At 36.7% G+C, this 21,780-nt stretch overlaps 1 protein-coding gene across 7 annotated transcripts in view; it reads right to left on the reverse strand.

The window, feature by feature from the left end:
• Window positions 1–11,644: 11,644 nt before the first annotated feature.
• CYSLTR2 (cysteinyl leukotriene receptor 2) overlaps window positions 11,645–21,780 on the reverse strand; it is a 51,387-nt gene continuing 41,251 nt past the window's right edge. For 6 of the 7 annotated variants that reach the window (XM_011998606.1, XM_011998608.1, XM_011998607.1 and 3 more), the window contains 2 exons: window positions 18,428–18,528; window positions 11,645–12,982 (listed from right to left, as the gene is read on the reverse strand). In XM_011998606.1, coding sequence (XP_011853996.1) covers window positions 12,001–12,981 — 981 coding nt within the window. In that variant the 5' untranslated portion in view covers window position 12,982; window positions 18,428–18,528 and the 3' untranslated portion in view covers window positions 11,645–12,000. Of the gene's footprint in view, window positions 12,983–18,427; window positions 18,529–19,612; window positions 19,618–21,780 lie in introns of all 7 variants that reach the window. The other variant, XM_011998610.1, reaches the window with a different exon arrangement.

Raw genomic sequence — 21,780 nt, forward strand, 5'->3', positions numbered from 1 at the left:
CAAGATATATAAGACAAGTAACAGCATTGGCAATGCTTGAAGCACCACACTTGACTCATTACACTTATCACTAGTGTTTCTGCTTTGCTGAGCTCTCACAATGGAACGTAAATCATCCCAGACTGAAAGAACAGGGAACTAAGCACCCAAGATCCAGCAGACTTCATGACTTCATGTTTAATACATACAGAGCCTATATTTTCAAGCATCTCCCTAGATGGGAGACTTTACTAAAGGGAATTTAACATTGAGACTTTTACACACAAAGGTATAGTATAGTAGGTTTTCTGGGACTCCAGTTAGCTCCATATTAGGGCTCGTTCTTATGCACATTTTAAATGGATGGGCAAATTACATCAAGAAAAATTCAGAACTCAAATGTTAATTATCTCTGCAACTATAGAGTTAACATGTAAAGCCTTCTAAATTCTCTATGTTTTTCCTGTCTACTTTGAATCTGCTGACTTTTCTACTGATGTTGAGATAAAACACACTGTTTATGGTATTGCTAATTCAAAGTTACTTGTAGATTTTGTTTTTCTTATACAATTCAGCCATGTGAACGTTGAAAATTTAACCATAAACTCATTTGAAACTGGAAAAAAAAGGTTCAAAGAGGTTTTAAAAATCAAACTACCATGAAAATTGTTTTACCCAAAATTTTGTTCACTGCCCTCATCAGATTACCCATTGGGGCAAATAAAGTTTAGCCATATGAAAAGGTCCCAAATGTAATTTGGACCCAACCATCTTTTATAATCCAGTGAGTTTGTATTACTACCTCATGGCTCAAATTCTAAAACGAAAGCAATGATCTTTATTTGTGTGTGTGTATGTTTAGATGTGTTTATGTATGCATACATGTATTATGTTATAGGTGGTTGTCTAAATGGTACCAAATTGATTTGTAAACAAATGAGCTAATAAATTAGCCCAAATATTTTCAAAGTTCATTGATTTAAGTAAAACTTTAATAAATAAGCTTGTTTTAAAATTATTGAGAAAAGTAAAATAGAAATGTCTTCAAAATCTTTAGCACACTTTTTTGCTTGGGTTTCCTGATGAGACAATTTTATATTTGTTCTTCTATAGATTTTAAAGTGCCATGTTTTGGCATGAAGTTTATAAACCCAGCCAAAACCAGAATGACATTCATTTGTGTAATTTTTTTTATAATTAAAGAACTAGTATAATATTGTTGGTTTTGTGGAACCAAAAAAGAGTACGAATAGCTGAAGCAACCCTAAGCAAAAGGACAAAGCTGGAGGCATCACATTACCTGACCTCAAATTATAAGGCTACAATAACCAAAACAGCATGGTACTGGTATAAAAATAGACACATAGATCAATGGAACAGAAAAGAGAACCCGGAAATAAAGCCACATATTTGCAGCCAATGGATCTTTAACAAAGCTAGCAAGAACATACATTGGGAAAAGGACGCCCTTTTCAATAAATGGTGCTGGGATAATTGGATTGTCATATACAGAAGAATGAAATTGGATTCGTATCTCTCATCATATACAAAAATAAACTCAAGATGGAGTAAAAACTTAAACATAAAACCCCAAACTATACAAATACCAGAAAAAAAAACTAGGGAAAACTCTTCTGAACATTGGTCCAGGCAAAAAATTTATGACTAAGACCTCAAAAGCACAGGCAACAAAAACAAAAATAGACAAATGAGACTTAAACTAAAAAGCGTCAGTACAGTAAAAGAAATAATAAACAGAGTGAACAGACAACCTGTAGAATGGGAGAAAATGTTTGCAAACTATGCATCCAACAGGGGACTAGTATCCAAACTATACAAGAATTCAACTCAACAACAACAACAAAAGATCAAATAATTTTACTAAAAAGTAGCCAAAGATCATGAATAGACACTTTTCCAAAGAAGATGTAGAAATGGCCAAGTATATGAAAAAGTGCTCAACATCACTAATCATCATCAACTGCAAATTAAAACCACAATTAGGTCGGGTGTGGTGGCTGATACCTGTAATCCCAGCACTTTGGGAGGCGGATGGAAAAAGATTGCTTGAGCACAGGAGTTCAAGACCAGCTTGGGCCACACAGCAATATCTCATTGTCACAAAAAAGAAAAATAGAAATTTGAGCTTCCCTCATTGCTACCTGCCCCTTAAAAAAAAAGCATGCACAACAAAGATATCATCTTATCCCAGTCAGAATTGCTATTATTAAAAAAACAAAAAATAACAAATGTTGGCAAGGATGTGGAGAAAAGAAAACTCTTATATACTGTTGGTGGGAATTTAAATTAGTACAATGTCTATGGAAAACAGTATGAAAGTTCTGCAAAGAACTAAAATAGAATTATCATTCAATCTAACAATCCCACTACTGGGTATCTACCAAAAGGAAAATAAATCAGTATATAAAAAAGATAACCACATTCATATGTTTATGACAGTGCTATTTACAATAGCAAAAATATGGAGTTAACCTGTGTCTACCAATGGATGATTGGATAAAGAAGATGTGGTATATGTATACAATGGAATACTATTCAGTCATAAAAAGAATGAAATCATGTCTTTTGCGCAACATGGATAGAACTAGATATCACTATCTTAAGTGAAACAAGGTAGACACAGGAAGTCAAATACTGCTTGTTCTCAGTCATAAGTGGGTGCTAAAAATGGACAGAAGAGAGTAGAGATAGACAATGGAGACTCAGAAGAGTGAGAGGGTGGAGTGGAATGGATGATTAGAAATTACTTAATAAGTACAATACATGTTATTTGGGTGATGGATAACCTAAAGCCCTGACTTGACCACCATGCAATCTATGTATGCAAGAAAACTGCACATGTACCCCATATAGTTATATAAATTAATAATAATAAAAATATTGGTTTAGTGAAAACAGCCAAATCTTCTGAGTTACAAAGAAAATGCCCATATATTTCACTTTAAGATTCTTACTTAGGTAAACACCTGATGTTCACAGACTATAAAATGATTAACAGGGGAATATCTTGTAATGATGACTAGCTTTGTCTAATATTTCAGTTTTTATAAGTAATCTAGATAAACCCTTGAAAACTAAGTAAATTAAATAAATGTAAATGAGATAAATGCTTGTAATGACCTTTTCATGTAGTTTAAAATCTTAATGTTATGCTAAATTAAATAGTAGATACTCATTAAATGTTTGGGTCATTTCCAATTAAGAAAAACTTATAAAGAAAGGTGTTTCTAAAAAATTATAAAATGTTCCTCATCTATAAAATACTGACATTAGGTTACTAAGAATAAAAATTATAATATATATAATTCTATTCATAAAATGTACCCCCAAAATACGATGTTTTTAAGAACAAAGGTTATAAGAAAGGCATAAAAATGTGCACTTTATTGAGAAAAATAATAATTTTGTCTAATTTGCAGATTATTTATGAAGCAAGATAAAAAGGAAGCAGTCACTAGGGGAGAGATATGGGAAGAAAGTTATGGATATGAAAGATGTAATTTTGGTAAGGGAGGTAAAAGTAAGAGAATAATTTTGTATGAGAAAGGATCTTGTATGGTAAATTTTTGTTCTAAAACAAAATGACTGGTTATTTAAGAAAGAGAAAGGATTAGACAAAGCAGAAAGTCCAAGCATGTTATAAATGGTTTGTGTAAGTCATAATAAAGTTTGTGAAAAGAGAATTTATAAAAGGAATTTTGTATGTGATTAACTTGGCTCTAATTTAAAAAATAACAGTTTTTCTAAAGATTGAGCTTTAATATTAAAAATACATTAATACAAAACTAACAATTTTGACCTTATATGTTAGAACAAGGTTTTCTTAAAGTATTGATTTGCTCTTTGTAAAATTACATGAGGTTTTGATTTTTAATCCTGAAATTTGTTTCTTTTTGAAACTTCTCAAACTTGTACCACAGAAGTTTTAACTTTTATTGTACCTCACTGCACATGATTTGCAGGTCACATATAATTGCCTCCTATTTTTGTACCCCTTGAGAAGGTATGTCTTTTTGCTTGGCTGGAATAACTCTCTCTTTTAACCTTTTCATCAACTCCTGTAACATTTTTTTCTCCCATTCTACCTCTGCTGCTGTGGCCTGATGCTAAAATGTTTATCTTGAAGGTCTAGAAAAACAAGGTTTTCCTCCACTATAACTTGATTTTGGGCTTTTGACTTTTTTTGATATGTCTAAATTGTTCCATATAACCAGGGAACTTCCCATGCAGTTACTAAGAGCATGTATTCCCTTGCTCAAGGTACTAGTTTACTTGTTTACATTCTTCTAAAATATAGTGTTTACTTATTACCCTGGACACACTCTTCCTGTGTCTGATTAAATTCAAGTACTCTTTTCATCAGATTTGACTTCCAGGTTTTCTAAATGAGCTTCCCATAAGGAGAAGCAATCACACTGCAGGAGGTTTTTCTTTACCTTTTTGGGAACTGGCCTAAAAACAAAGATTTTATATTCTATCAAGATAATTCCTACATTGTTTTTACTAGGTTTTTGGTTACATGAGAAAACACAGCTTTAAAAGGATTAAGGTTTTTACATCCATGAAACTTTATGTATTATTTTTGAAGCCTTTTGATTATTTCTCTGGTTAAAAGAATACCTTATTTTACAATGCCTTGTGATTCTGTTTTGATTAAATGTTTTAAATCTTATGACCTCTGAGTCAGGTTCCCCAGGATGAAAATCATAAATTAAATCTTTTTTGGATGAAATGATTAGAATTATTTGGTAAATTGTATGAGAGGCATTGTCAAATGATACTAGATTTTCTTTCAATTATATTTATAAGTGTGTTATAGATATAAATGTTCCAACAATTATATAAATTCATAAAAGTCTGTTTTCAGTCATAAGTTTGGTTATCATGTAAATCTTTTCTAAAGTTATATTTGTATGAATATGTTATTAATGTGATAAGCTCTATTCAAAAATTGTGGTTTTTTTGGTGAAAAAAAGACTTTAATAAAGATGGGTACGAAAAGAGAAAATAGTACAATTAAAAAAATTCAAATGTATGTTCCAGTTTTGTTAATTGGTTATCATATTTTTTTCTGTCTGTACCTCACTTTAATGCTATTAAGTATACACTGCTATGCATAATCTGCAGTGTCCTTGTAATAGTTCTTTTGAGGTGTCATGTTAGGCACAGGAAAAGGCAATGCCAGAAAAAAACAAGGATCATATTAATTAGAAACATAGATGCAACCCAAAGTGTTTTCCAATAAATAGGCAAGTATGCATGTTGGGCCTAATGCTCATTTCTTACAACTGCAACTGAGGGATTAGTGACCTTCTCAGGAAAGAGGCTTTCTAGCTATGTGGGACAATTGATGTTGGTCCTATAAATGTAACTAGACAGTTGATTTATGAACAAAAGCAGAAATTTGTGGGATTGTGGGATCAAGTAGCAAATGTAAGAAGCCATGTTTGCTCATTTCTGCTTGCTAGCATGATTTCATAAAGCCCATGGCCCTGTGACAACATGCAGGTCTCTGGATGGATGCTTTGAAGACAAAACAGCTTACAGCACACAACCTCCCATGTCTCCTGCCTGCCTACATTCCTTAAAAAATAATGACCCTAGTCCTTGCCTTTTCCCACATGTAAGATAATGTCTAACAGGCTGATATGGTTTGGCTGTGTCCCCACCAAAATTTCATCTTGAATTGAAACTCCCACAATTCCCACATGTGGTGGGAGGAATCTGGTGGAAAGTAATTGAATCATGGGTGGGGTCTCTCCAGTGCTGTTCTCATGATAGTGAATAGGTCTCAGGAGATCTGATGGTTTTAAAAATGGAAGTTTCCCTGAACAAGCTCTCTTCTCTTGTCTGCTGCCATGTGAGACGTGCCTTTCACCTTTCACCATGATTGTGAGGCCTCCCCAGTCATGTAAGTCCCATAAACCTTTTTCTTTTGTAAATTGGCCAGTCTTGGGTATGTCTTTATTAGCAGCATGAAAATGAACTGGCCAGGCACGGTGGCTCATGCCTGTAGTCCCAGCACTTTGGAAACCCAAGTTGGGTAGATCATCTAAGGTCAGGAGTTTAAGACCAGCCTGGCCAATGTGGTGAAACCCTGTCTCTACTAAAAGTACAAAAACTATCCGGGCATAGTGGCAGGCAACTGCAATCCCAACTACTCGGGAAGCTGAGGCAGGAGAATCACTTGAACCTGGGAGGTGGATGCTGCAGTGAGTTGTGATCATGCCATTGCACTCCAGCCTGGGTGACAATAGTGAAACTCTGTCTCAAAAAATAAAAAAATAAATAAAAGAAAATGGACTAATACACAGGGTTAATGATTATGACTCTGTAATCTATAACCAGGTGCTCTTACACATAAACATTCATGTGATTCTGCTTTGATATAACTTCTGAGCAAGTTTGATGTGATCTTCTGCATACTAAATCTCCATAGTCCACATATGAACTGTGAGCTGAAACACTGTGCTGGAGCAGTCAGACAGAATCTCTCTGAAAAACTTCTCCAGGGTCATAGGCCCAGAATAAATAGAAACTTCTCATCCAGGCATCATACTTAATATTAAGAACATTAGTTTACATCAATTTATATAAAATTTTAAGCACCTGTTCCATTAAGCTAACGGGGAAATTCAGTCTTGGTTGTCACAATGGCTTTCCAATTTGTGAGCAATATGATGGTTTGTTTTTCCCTAACTTGAAGGTTATGCAAAGATCCTGAGGCCATACATGAGCCAGCTCATTAGGGAGACTCCTCTGATAGGCAACCACCAGTACACACTGGTCCACTGACCTAAGCTGCAGGTTCTCCCTGCTGTCACCCCACACTTGGGATGTAGGGGTCTTCAGGGGTTGGGGATGGAGGTTCTTGGGCTTAGAATTTAGCCTCCTCAGCACATCATGCAGCTACCTCTTCTGAGGCTTTTCAAACTCCCCAGATAAATTAGCATCTGTGTCCAAGCTATTTATTTAATCTCTCTGTGGATTCTTATGCCAATGCTATACTTTAAGGAAACTTATTAGAGCTTTAAAATACATATTAACATTCTAACAAGTCTTTTTCTCATTATATTTCTCTTGGTGGCTTTTATTAGCCCCAAGCAGTTGCCTTCATCTGCTTGGGGATGAGATGTCTTCAGAGTAAGGATCTTCCATCAACCCATCCCTAGAGTTACCCCTGTGCCCACTCCCCACTCTCATTTTCCCCTGATTGGGTCTCTAATTTCAAATTATTTTCAAAACAGAAAAATAAATTATCTATAGAAAGCCATGTCCTCTCCTAACCCATCTTTGGCCAGTTTGACATAATCTCTACTTCAGAATAAACTGAAAATCAGCTTAATCAAATCCAAAATAAAGAATTTAACACAGTTACAAAATATAATGGCATTTGCTTCTTAGGTCCCCATTGAGAAAGCACAGTTTCAGTCTCATAATTCCACCAAAGTTTACACGACAAAAATCCTTTCTCCCAGTTGAACAATGTATGTATTTGCTTGAGGAAATACCCACTCTCTTAATCAAAAAGAGCTGTGTCCAAAACCCCAGGACACTTTTGGCTTTTGCTATGGTAAATAAAGACTTCCATTTTGTTTCCTCTCCAAGGACATATCTCAACAAATAGGAGGCTTCACTCCGGCTGGAAAAAGGAAAAGCAAGCCATTACATTTCTCTCTGTCTCTCTCACACACACACACCTTAGACACTAATAATTCACAACCCCTCCCTTATTGCTCATCCTAAGGACCTTGTTTGCTCTGTTACTCCCAGCTTTATTTGGGCCACTTTGCCCTTGGAAAATTGTTAAGGTTTCTCATTGATAATTGAACATCCCTATGACTTCACAATCGAAATTCAAAATTTAACTTTTGCCCTTCTTCCTAGAGCCCACATTTACCCCCACCCTCCAAAGCTGCCCGGCTGCCTGCTCAGGTATAGGCCACACCCGGCATGGATGCCTGACTGGTTGGCAGCTCTATCTCCACCTCATTTGCAGTACATATGTGGCCACTGCAAGCCCCATTTTACCCCTTTCCCAGCTGAGATTTCAGTGGGTTTCACCCCAACTACTTTAGGTGTGTACTGTCATCATCCTCATCCAGAGTAATCCATTCTTCATTAGTTTGTTTTAGAAACAAATAAGGAAGTAGCCTCAGGCTGCTTGCAGTCAGCTTGTTTCCATGAGGGGATTCACCCACATGGCAGAGCCAACATCTGGGGAGGAAGGCCCACAGAGGCCCTGGTTGAACAGGGCCTGAAGTCCAACTTCCCTTAGTATATTTCAGTTATATGAGATAATCAAATTCCTTTATTATGTAAGCCATTTGGGGTTGGGTTTTCTGTTACTTGCAACTGAAAATATCCCAAGTAACACATCAGATCTCCTCTAATCCCAGAAAGTGACTTTCCTCACCCCAAGAAAGGACTTGTCTCCCATGGCAGGACTAGATGGGCTTCTCTCAAGAATCGAAATCCAACTCTAGTCCTTTCCTACTTTCCTTTTTTCTGCCAATGTTCAGTTTCCATTTCTGATGGCCTTTCCTGTCTTTTTTGTTTTTAAAAAACAACTCAGAATTAGTTTGAATGTTAAAATTTAATTTTAACTTAATTTTCATTTTACTTCAGAAATACATATTCACAAGTTAGGCAATTACACAGTTTTCAAAATGAGAAGTCCCCACCCTATCCTCCCACCCCCAACTTCTCCATAGAGGTAATCCCTGCCCATTCTTTCTTCTGCTTCTACCTGTATTTACCTCCTATTGCTAAATAATATGGTTGTACAGCTATTCATCATTTTCCAGCTTTAGTTATTATGCATTTTCTGTGATGGAATATGGCAACTTAGGTTTCTTATGCTTCTCCCACACATGTGCACATCTTGTCCCTTCATTTCCTGAAAAACAGGTTATATCACAGTATTTCACTCCAACAGCGCCCCCTTATCTGTGGGAGTTGCATTCCAAGACCCCCAATAGATTCCTGAAATCACAAATAGTACCAAACCCGATTGCTGTCAATTGGAACACATTTCTCTTCATGTCTTCCACCCATAAATGTAATACTTTTTCATCTTAACTAAGCATTTATTACACACCGTGGGGTGTAATAAATAAGTTTTGCAACTTGAGGTACAATAGCAAAACTAGCACAAATTTCTTTTGCCTTCTTCACAATTTTACAGATGGATTTGTTCTTATTGTAGATCTTAGCAACTTCAGCATGTGTTTTTTTTTTTTAGTCATGCTAAAAAAAGCATGACTTTTATTAAGTCAAGAACTTTCACCTTTTCTGTTAGAAGAAGCACTTTACAGCTTCTCTTTGGTGTATCTTATTTGCCAGCATCACTACTCTTATGCTTTGGGGACATTATTAAGTAAAATAAGAGTGACTTTGACACAAGCACTGCTATACCACAACAGTTGGTCTGATCAACTGGATAATGACTAAGTGACTCATGGGTGGGTAGCATATACATTGTGGATCCACTGGAGAAATCTCACACCATCCCACTTTGCCATGCCCAGAACATGGGTGGAGTGGGATTGTGTGAGATTTCAACATGCTACTCAAAACAGTACATGTTTTAAAACTTAAGAATTATTTCTGGAATTTTCCATTTAATATTTTCAGACTGGTTGGCTGTAACTGAACTGCAGAAAGCAAAACCACAGATAATGGGGAACTACTATATTCACATTATCCTCTATGTAAATATTATTCACAGCTGAGCCATGTAGTGTACTATGGTTATATTTCCTCTCTAATACAAAAGTTTCTTTTCCTCTATCATTTAAAAACTGTATTGTGTTTTCACTTGCTTATTTTTCTATGTATTTGTCACTACTTTATCTCAATCTCTGCAAGAGAAATCTAAATCCCTCTCAATGTGCATGAATCAATTAATTTCTTGTTTTTCTGGGAGACATCTCTCCTAGAGTCCCTTAAGAGTCCTGCTCCAACATGAATGAGTTGCTTTCTAAGCCTGCTACACACCAACATCCTGGGAATTCCCTTCACTCTCACCTGTGTCAGATTCCTTATTTCCTACTTACTGTGTTTTTCTCTATCTTGGTTTAATCTCTTATTTCGGAGGACCAGTTATACTCAAAAGGTCTCTATCTACTCTCACATTTATTTGTTAGTGCCTTTCGTGTTAGGGCCTTTCCCTCTAATGTATTGTGTTCATTGACTGTTGTTCATAATTAAGAATGAGGCTCTGACAGGTTGACCAAATGCTGTGAGTGGAAGGGATTCGTTGCATTGTGGGCTTCATTGTCAGGTGAGTAACAGGGCAGATACCCAGTTTTTGTGTTGAAGGATCCTCAACTGTTCGTATCTGTCAGCCATTTTTTCAGATAATGCAGTTTCCCCATAGGTGGATCCTCCAGGGTCCTGTCTTGACAGGGTTTGAGTCCGTCATCATTCTGGTAGCTAAATAAGGAAAAGGTACTGGGATTTGTGCTTAGTATGAAGACTGACTTAGTCCCTCCCTACCTTCAGAATGCCATATCCCCTCCACCCTTTACTGTACTGAGTCAACAACTCTAAAGAGAAATGCTTGGTTTTCTTGTGAGAGTGAGGAGGGGGAGGAAACTGGTAGGAGAGGAGACACTTTATTCAGACTTTCAACCAATCTTCCTGGAAGTTTACAAGGATAGCAGTGGGGAGAGCACCCAGCCTACACTTCTGCACAGAGATTTTTAAAACTCTTACTAGCTGTGTAAACTTAAAAAAGCTTCTTAATTTCTCTGAGCTTCAATTTCTTCAGCTGTAACATGGAACTCAGAGTTTTGGTGTGAATGTCAAATGGGATCAAAGAATGTAAAGTGCCTGGCATAATCTGCCCTGCAGGGGGACTGCATTCAATTGTTGGCAGTACAGTGGTCATGGTGGTAGTAGCTGGTAGTACCCTTAGTCTTGTTTCAGTGGACAGAAAGGAACCTCTCACACTATCTAGTGTTTTTCTATACTATCTCAAAAGGGAAGGCAGCATCACCCTGCTCATCTTCTGCCGAAATGTTAATAGAATTTCAGGAGTGCAACAACTTTTGCAATTTGCCCTCTACTCTATCCTTCCCTTGAGTGCCCAATCCTAACCCTCAGAGGCACCTCTTTTATTTTTGGCTTCCATCCCAATGAATTAATGGGAAGGAGAACTGCAGCAAGGACAGAAAGAAAATTTGAGATACATGTCCTTGATGCTCCCCCTTCCATTCTATACACAATTCTTTCATTTCCCAGGGCAATGCCTCCTCCTACTTTTCCTGTCCTTCCTAATACCCTGGCAAGAGAGAAACAATAGAAATAGTGTTGCCTTCAGTGTGTTAGAACCTCTCTCCCAGTGCAAAATGAAATTATTCCTTCCCCCACTTATCGCCAGTTCTCTTTTGCTCCAATCCTTCTCCCCTCTTTTCTCTCACTGTCCTTACTTGGGACTTGAAGTTGCTTTGTTATAGGACAGCCTTCCTCTTCTTTCCCTGAATCTTAGGATGTGCTTCTTATCTGCTCTGGGGCTTCCAGTAGCGTCGTTAGTTGGCTATATCTCAGGGAATTGAAGAGGGCAGGGGAGCTGGGGAAGCTGGGGAAGTTGTGGCTGTTTTGAAGAATTTAGAAAGCCTGATGGGCCAGATATCTGGTTCAATATCTGGAGAAAAGTAGGATCCAATATGCTTTGCATTTTTTCCCAGTCTGATATTTCAGCCCACAGGACTCTAGTAGGGATTTTTCCTCCTGTATCCCTCATTAAGACTCAACAACTGAAAATATACTGAATAAAATTTTTGAAGTCGTTCTTATTAACAAAAGTCATGGTCAACTAAATATTAAGAATCAACATTTGTTGGGAATGATGTAAATACAAAGTCATTTGGAGACTATGCGTGAATGAAGATGGACACAATGATACAAGAACAAGTCTCATCTAAGAACTCCTTATACTTTTGTTTCCTTTCTCAATCACACACTAACAGGGAAACCACGCTTTGTCTTTGCCTTCTATGGATGGCCTTTTCGGAGTGCAGACCTTAGTCTGTCCTTAAAATTCTCCCCAGCAAAGTAATAGAGCAGAGGATTGAAGCATGTATTGGCTGCTGCCAAGGCCAGTGTGATAACCACAGCTTTATGCAGCCTGTCTTCGCATATATCCTCTTTCCATGTCACCAAGTGAAGGGTCCTCAGTGTGTGATAGGGCAGGAAACACAAGAAGAAGATGATCAAGGTGATGATGATGGTGGTCAGTGCCTTCCTGTGAGAAACCCGCAGCCCCGATTCTGGGACCTCCACTTTTAACAGAGCCCGAATGATCAGCAGATAACAGATGCTGAGTGTGAAAAACGGCAGCAGGAAGCCCACCACTAAGGCAATATAGTTCATGGTCTGCAGCTTAGTAATTGTGTAGAGATTCAGCTCTAAGCATGATATGACACTGCCCTTCTGCTCAGAGCCATTGTTAAGGAGCATTACTGAGGAAGCCATGGTAAAGATCCATATGATCCCACATAGGATCCAGGCACTCCTGATGCTGGTGACATGCAGAAGCCGAAAGGGGTGAACAGTTGCCAGGAAACGCACAACACTCAGCACGGTCAGGAAATAAATACTGCTGTACATGTTGACATACAAGGAATAAGACATAATCCTGCAGGCCAGGTCTCCAAATATCCAGTCGGAGCCTCTAAGATAATAGTCAGCCCTGAAGGGAAGTGTGCTTATGAACAGGAGATCTGAAATGGCCAGATTTAGCATGAAAACATTCACAGATGTGGACTTCTTATAAGGCTGCAGGAAAACATATATGGACAAGCCATTTCCCAAGACTCCCCAGACAAATATTATCAGATATACAACTGGGAAAAATTCTCTCTTGAAGTTTTCAATTGTGCAGTTTCTGCTGTTGTTGTTACTGCTGAAGGTGCCATTTGGTTCCATTTCTGATACGGAGATGGATGGATGCAAGGACATAAATTTTCTTTCCATGCTGGGTTAAAAAGAAACAGACATAAAAAGTTACTTTGTGAATTTCCCTTTTTCCTTCTTGCTTACCGATTACATCTCTCTAGGTTTTAATGAAACAGGGAGCAATACTATCTTTTCTTTGAAAGTTGAGTTTTAAAACGCTGGTTAAGTCTTTAATATATGCTGCATTACACTTCATAATAAATTTAAACTTCCTGATTTTTGAATATAGAATAGCCATTAATTTGTTTGGTCGAAGTTGACACTTCAAACTTAGGGAACTTGTGACCTGGTGCCCATGTTGACATGAATACCTCCCTGTGATATTGCAGCCTAAAACTACTGAATAGCAGATTTCTCATCAGAAACTGTGGAGGACAGAAGGAAATGGCACATTTCTCAAATGCTGAAAGAAAAGACCTGCCAACCTAGCATTCTATGTCCAGCAAAAACATCCTTCAAGTACAAAGAGAAAATCAAGACTTTTTCAGACAGAAAACTGAGACTTTGTTGTCAGCAGATCTATCTTAAAAGAATGACCAGGCTGGGCATGGTAGCTCACATCTGTAATTCCAGCACTTTGGGAGGCTGAGGCTGGTGGATCACTTGAGGTCAGGAGTTCAAGACCGGTCTGGCCAACATGGTGAAACTCCATCTCTACTAAAAATACAAAAATTAGCTGGGCCTAGTGGCAGGTGCCTGTAATCCCAGCTACCTGGGAGGCTGAGGCAGGAGAATCGCTTGAATCTGGGAGGCAGAAGTTGCAATGAGCTGAGATCATAACATTGCACTCCAGCTTGGGCAACTAGAGTGAAACTCCATCTAAAAACAACAACAACAACAACAACAACAAATAATGACTAAAGGAAGTTATCTAAGCAGAAAGGAATTCATAAAAGAAGGAATCTTAGAATATTAGAAAATAAGAAAGAACATGGTAAGCCAAAATATGTGTAAATACAATAGGCTGTCCTTCTCTTTTAGAGTCAAAGTTACATTTAATGTTTTGAAATAAAAACGTTAATGCTGCCTGATGTGGTTTTAAATGGATGTAGAGGAATTATTAAGACAATTATATTATAAATGAGGGAAGGTAAAGAGATGTAAGAGGAAATAAATTTTCTATACTTCACTTGAATTGGTAGAATGATGATGCTAATAGACTATCATAAGATATATATACACATATATATCTTTATATATATCTTTATATATATATCTTTATGTATATACATATAGATCTTTATATATATACATATATATATCTTTATATATATACATATATATATCTTTATATATATATATAGAGAGAGAAAATACCTAGAGCATCCACTAAAATGATATACAAAGGGATACACTCAAAAACATTACAGATAAATAAAAATGGAATTCTAAAAAGCATTCAGATAACCAACAACGAGGCAGGAAAAAGAAGAGAGACAATAAAAACAGAAAACAAAAAATAAAATGGCAGACATCCCTGATTCATCAATAATTACATTAAATACAAGTAATCTAAATATACCAATTAAAAGATAGAGGAATGGAATATATTTTTTAAATGACCCAATTATGTACTGCCTACAACAAACACTTCAAATAGCAGTATTGGCTGGTTGAAAGTAAAAGGATGGAAAAATGCTTGCTATTCAAATCAAAGGAAATAAGGGATAGCTCTTTTAGTATCAAATAAAATGGACTTCAAAGCAAAGGACATTGCCAGAGACAGTGAGGGACACTATATAATAATAACAGGGTTTAACCACTAAGAAGACATACCAATTCTAAATGGGTATGCACCAAACAACAGAGTGGCAAAACTGAAGCAAAACTGATAAAACTGAAAGGAGAGATACTTGGTGACTTCAAGGACCTCTCTCAGCAATTGATGAAGCAAATAGACAAAAACTCAACAAAGGTATAGAAAAACTAAAAACACCATCAACAAACAGGATCAAATTGACATGTATAAAACACTTCACCCAACAAGAGCAAAATACTTAAGCTTTTAAGTGTTCACAAAACGTATACCAAGATAAACCACATCCTGGGACATAAAACAAGCCTCGATAGATTTCAAATAATTGAAATAATATAGAATGTGTTTTCTAACCACAAGGGAATCAAACTAGAAATCAGCAGCAGAAAGATAACAAGAAATCCTCAAAACACTTGAAAACTAAACAACACACTTCTAAATAATCCATGGGTCAAAGAGGAAGTCTCAAGGGAAACAAAAAATATATTGAACTGAATAAAAGTGAAAATATAAATTTGTGAGATGTAGCAAATGCAGTATTAGGACAAAACTGTATAATATTAAATGCATACATTACAAAAAGGAAAAGTCACGAAATAAGAATATAAGCTCCATCCTCAAAAAAAAAAAAAGCAAGCAAAAGGAAGGAAATAGTAAAGAGCAGAAATCAAGAAATTGAAAACAGAAAAAAATAGGGAAAAAAATGAAATGAAAAACTGGTTATTTGAAAACAATCAATACAATTGATTACAGGTGCATGCCACCATGCCCAGCTATTTTTCTTTTTTTGTAGAGATGCTGTCTCTCCATGTTGCACAGGTTGGTCTTGAACTCTTGAGCTCAAGTGATCCTACCACCTTGGCCTTCAAAGTGTGAGATTACAGGCGTGAGCCACCATGCCTGGCCAGGTAACTTTCTTATAGTAGCAGAACAGATGAAGACAATAATGAACTAAAAATTGCATATATTAAATAAAATATTACATCTCCTGACAAATCTTTAGCAAGAGGTACAAAAAAAATAGAACAGACATAAATTTCCATTGTCAGGAATAAAACAGGAGATAACACTATCGATAGATACCTGAGGCATCAAAAGAATAATGAGAAAAACTTTGAATAACCCTACAAACATAAATTTCACAACTTAGAGGAACTAGACTAATTCCTCATAAAATGAAAAATAACTCACTCAACATTAAGTAGATAATTTGAATATCCCCATAACTATTAAGGAAATTAAATTCTTAATTGAAAATCTCTAAAAAAAGAAACCTCCAGATTCAGATGGCTTCACTGGAGAATTCTACCAACTATTTAAATAAGAATTAACATCAATTTCATGCAGTGTCTTCCAGAAAATAGAAGAGAAAGGTGTTTCTCAATTTATTTTATTGAAGCTAAGTATTACCCTGATACCAAAATGAGGCAAAGATAATACAGAACAAAACAAAAGACTATGGATGAATATCCCCTGTGAATATAGGTGCAAAATATCCTTAGCAAAATACCATCAAATATAATTTAGCAATATATGAAAAGAATTATACACCATGACCAAGTAATCATATCAATTAATATTTTAAAAAGTGCATGACAAAATTCAATATCCATTCACAATCAAAACTCTCAGAAATATAGGAGTAAAGAGGAACTTCCTCAACCTGATAAAGAGCATATACAAAAAAACCTATAGATAACATTATACTTCATAGTAAAAGACTGAGTGTCTCCCCCATAAGATCAGGAGCAATGCAAGGATGTCCATTCTCACTGATCTTATTCAACATAGTGCTATAAGTTCTAACCAGTGGAATGAGGCAAAAACACAAAAAGGAAATAAATATCATATAGATTAGAAAGGAAGAAATAAAATACTTCCTATTTGTAGATGACATAATTACATAGAAAATCCCAAGAGACCTACAAACATACACATACATGCACACACACAAAGAAAAGGAAAATCTCATAGAGCTAATAAGTGAATTTTGCAAAGTGGCAGAATACAAAATAAACATAGAAAATCGATTATATTTTATATACTAGTAACACGCATATGAACACACTGAAGTTAACAATGCAATACTGTTTATATTCATTCAAAATTAAAATGAAAGACAGGTGTAAATCTCACAAGACATGTACAGGACTTGAATGCTGAAAACTACAAATTACTGGTGAAAGAAATTAAAGTTGTAAAGAAACATGCCATGCCATAGATTAGAAGGCAATGGAATAAAGATATCAATTATCCCCAGATTTATACACAAAATTATGCAATTCCCAGTAAAATCCTTGTAAGTTTTTTTTGTAGATATTGATAGGATTATTCTAAATCTTAAATGAAAAGGCAGAGGAACTAGAATAGCTAAAACATTTTGAAAAAGAAGATTGAAGTGGGAAGAATCAATCCATCTAATTTCAAGACTTATTTTATAGCTAAAGTAATTAAGATTGTATGGTATTGGCTGAAGGACAAACACATAGATCAACAGAAAAGAATACAAACCCAGAAACAAACTCACATAACTATGCTCAACTAATTGTTTACAAAAGTGCAAAAACAATACAGTGGAGGAAAGACAGGCTTTTCAGAGGCGCTGGAGCAATTGGATAGCCATAGGCAAAAAAACAAACCTTGAACCAAATCTCACACCTTATACAAAAATTAACTAAAATGCAGCACGGACTTCATGTAGAATGCAAATTTTAAAAAATTATTATTATACTTTAAATTCTAGGGTACATGTGCACAACGTGCACGTTACATATGTATACATGTGCCATGTTTGTGTGTGCACCCATTAACTCATCATTTACATTAAGTATATCTCCTAATGCTATTCCCTCCCCTCTTCCCCCACCCCATGACAGGCCCCAATGTGTGATGTTCCCCATCCTGTGTCCAAGTGTTCTCATTGTTCAGTTCCCACCTATGAGTGAGAACAAGTGGTGTTTGGTTTTCTGTTCTTGTGATAGTTTGCTGAGAATGATCGTTTCCAGCTTCCTCCATGTCCCTACAAAGGACATGAACTCGTCCTTTTTGATGGCTGCATAGTATTTCATGGTGTATACATGCCACATTTTCTTAATCTAGTCTGTCATTGATGGACATTTGGGTTGTTTCCAAGTCTTTGCTATTGTGAATAGTGCCGCAATAAACATAGGTGTGCATGTGTCTTTATAGTAGCATGATTTATAATCCTTTGGGTATATACCCAGTAATGGGATGGCTGGGTCAAATGGTATTTCTAGTTCTAGATCCTTGAGGAATCACCACACTGTCTTCCACAATGGTTGAACTAGTTTACACCAAGAGTGTAAAAGCATTCCTATTTCTCCACATCCTCTCCAGCACCTGTTGTTTCCTGACTTTTTAAAGATTGCCATTCTAACTAGTGTGAGATGGTATCTCATTGTGGTTTTGATTTGCCACCTCGCAGTTCAATCTCAGACTGTTGTGCTAGCAATGAGCCAGGTGGGTCAGAGGGATATAATCTCTTGGTGTGCCATTTGCTAAGGCCATTGGAAAAGCGCAGTATTAGGGTGGGAGTGTCCTGATTTTCCAGGTACCGTCTGTCCGGCCTCCCTTTGCTAGGAAAGGGAATTCCCCGACCCCTTGTGCTTCCCAGGTGAGGTGATGCCCTGCCCTGCTCCGTGGGCTGCACTCACTGTCTGACAAGCCCCAGTGAGATGAACCTGGTACCTCAGTTGGAAATGCAGAAATCGCCCATCTTCTTCATTGCTCACACTGGGAGCTGTAGACTGGAGCTGTTCCTATTCAGCCATCTTAGAACCTAGTTTTCCCTAGAATGTAAAATTATAAAATTTTTAGGAAAAAAAATTTTGGGATCTAGGACTGGCAAAGAGTTCTTTGACTTGACACCAAAAACATGATCCATAAAAGAAAAAGCTGATAAATTGGAGCTCATCAAGATGATAAATTTTTGCTCCACAAAATACTCTGCTAAGAGGATGAAAATATAAGCTACAGACTGGGACAGAATATTTGCAAATCACTTATCAAAACAGGATTATTTAGAATATATAAAGAACTCTTGAAAATCAACAGTAAAACAAGCAAACAAATAAAAAAACCAATTAGAAAATGGGCAAAAGATAGAAACAAACATTTCAGGAGATATACAGGTAGCATATAAGCACATAAAAAATTGTTCAACCTTATTGGCCATTAGGGAAATGCAAATTAAAACCGCAATGAGATATTACTACATACTTATTAGAATGGCTAAATAAAAAATAGTGACTACACCAAATACAGAGAAACTGGATCACTCAGACATTGCTGGTGAGAGTGTAAAATGATATGGTCATTCTGGAAAACAATTTGGCTGTTTCCTAAAAAACTAAACATGCAATTACCATGCATTCCAGTAATTATACTCCTGGGCATTTATCCCAGGGAAATGAAAACTTATGGTAACATAAAAACCTATAAGTCAGTGATTACTGCAGTTTTATTTGTGATAGCCTCAAACTGGAAATAACTCAGTTAGCCTTCGATAGTTAAACAGTGGTACACGCATACCATGCAGTTCTACTCGGCAGCGAAAGGAGTGAACCATTAATACATTTGGTAACTTGAATAAATCTCTAGGGAGCTATGCTATATGAAAATAAAAACTAATCATACAGTGTGATCCCATTTATATAACATCCTTCAATTGACAAATTTATAGAAATGGAGAACACAGATTTGTAATTGCCAGAGATTAAGAAGGCAGTGGGTGTGGGAGGGAAGTAGAGGTAGCTAAAAAGTGAAGTTTGAGGCACCTTTGTGGTGACAGAAATGTTCTACATCATAACTGTATTAACGTCAATATTTGGGCTGTGCAGGAGTTTGAGATGAGCCTAGGCACCATAGTGAGACCCTATCTCTATGAGAGAGAGAGAGAGAGAAAGAGAAAGAAAGAAAAGAAAGAAAGAAGAATGAAAAAGAAAGAAAGAAGACAGAAAGAGAAAGAAAGAAAAAAGAAAGAGAAAAAAAGAGAAAGAAAAGAAAGAGAAAGAAAAAGAAAGAAGAAAAAGAAAGAAAGAAGAAAAAGAGGAAAGAAAGAAAGAAGGAAAGAAAGAAGGAAGGAAGGAAGGAAAGAAAGAAAGAAAGAAAAAGAAAGAAAGAAAAGAAAAAAAGAAAGAAAGAAAGAAAGAAGGAAAGAAAGAAAGAAAGAAAGAAAGAAAAAGAAAGAAAGAAAGAAAGAAAGAAAGAAAGAAAGAAAGAAAGAAAGAAGGAAGGAAGGAAGAAAAGAAAGGAAAGAAAATGAAACAGATTAGCCAGGTGTGGTGGTGCATGCCTGCAGTCCCAGCTCCTCAGGAGGCTGAGATGAGAGGATCACTTGAGCCCAGGAGATCAAGGCTAAGTGAACTGTGATCACACAGTTGCACTCCGGCCTGGTTGATGGAGTGAGACTCTGACACACACACATACACACACACACACACACACACACACACACACACACACAAACAAAGCCGAGTTCTGATATACCATGGTCTTGCAAGATGTTACCATTGGGGGAAAGGATACAAGAGATTTTTCTATTTTTTTTAACATCTGCATGGGAATTTTTAATTATCTCAAAATGGAGGGAAAAAAAGGTGTGGCTTGAACAGAATACCCTGCAATTTTGATTGCAAAATTCCATCTACAAACTGCTCAGTGGTGCTTGTGTTTAGGAAAACACTTAGGTTTTCACTTAGGGAAGCTCTCCTTCCTCTCCCTTTCCTGACAACCTACCCACACTGTCTCTGTACACCTGGAGAGGTGATTCCTCAGGAAGATGAGAGAAGACTTTCAAAAGCTTTGTTGCTATTAGTAATAAAGCCAACTTGTTCCATTACAGGAGTGTTTTTGGTGGTCTTGGGCTCTGAAGGACTGACAAAAATGGAGTGTCATGAGATTCTTCTGAAGTCCTTGCTGCCTTAAGCAAGTACCCTTGACTCAGTAATGATGCATACATGTGGGACCCTGTTCATGGCTAGGCTCTGATATTTTGTTGAGAACTGTCAACAATGTGTTTATTTTGTTTTCCTAGGAATAGATCCTCAGAGTCTTTCTAGTCTGTAAAACTTGTTGCAAATCTAGTCAGTCAGAAATATTGTTTTCTAGCCTCTAACATCTGTTCTATGATTTGTCTATTGTCCTGAGTGTTGTTCGTTTATACAAGGAAAAGCCCATAAGGCAAGGACAAGCCAAGTCCCCATAAGTCTGTCCTCTGGCTCCAGGGACTGAGAATTCAGGACTCACATGCTTTGGACAAACTTTGGCCTTTGGATAAACTTTGTGTCAGGTCACCATTTAAAAACTTGTAAGGACTTCCTCTGTCTTATCTTTTTTTCGTTTCTCAGCCCTCATTGTAGACAATTGACTTTTGCCCAAATTCTGGAGACTCAAGATCGGAGAATCAAGGTCAGACAAGTTCACCTCTGATGGGCTCCACTCAATCTAAAACTGCACTTCTTCCAGATACCTGTTTCTTTCAGATTTCCGCACTGTAACACAAACGTGCATGTTTATCTCTACAGCGGGCACAGTTTCACCAAGGACAATCTGGAATCGCAATGGCCACGCTGAGGAACTTTGAATACAAACACGATGGTTTACTTCAGAGGCACTTTAGAAAAGTGAAGAAATCTTCAAGAGAAGATTGTTCTGTTTGACTAACAGTGATTCTTTTGTTCAAAGTTGGTGATAGCCCCTTCTTTTATTTCCATACTTTAGGAATTAATAAGTGCTGGTTAATTGATAAAATCGCCAAGGGCTTAAACCAATTTTAATGTCACTCTTTTTTTATTTCAAAATCTATTCTTTTACATAAAAACCTTCCTCCCTCTCTTTTCAGAGGAAACATAATTAGCCTTTTTTTGGGTGTTGATTTCATATTCATCTGCAGCAGATTCCCTTTACTTTCTTTTTTTCCCTCTATTCCCCCTCCCCTCTTTCTCTTTTCCCCCTCTTCAGAAATTAATCTTTACCTTATCAAATGAGCCATTCACTTTTTGTGTGCACATTCAAGGGATCTCTAGTTCAGATAAATAGTC

Source organism: Mandrillus leucophaeus, unplaced genomic scaffold, assembly GCF_000951045.1.
Source record: "Mandrillus leucophaeus isolate KB7577 unplaced genomic scaffold, Mleu.le_1.0 Scaffold577, whole genome shotgun sequence".
NCBI classification, from domain to species: domain Eukaryota; kingdom Metazoa; phylum Chordata; class Mammalia; order Primates; family Cercopithecidae; genus Mandrillus; species Mandrillus leucophaeus.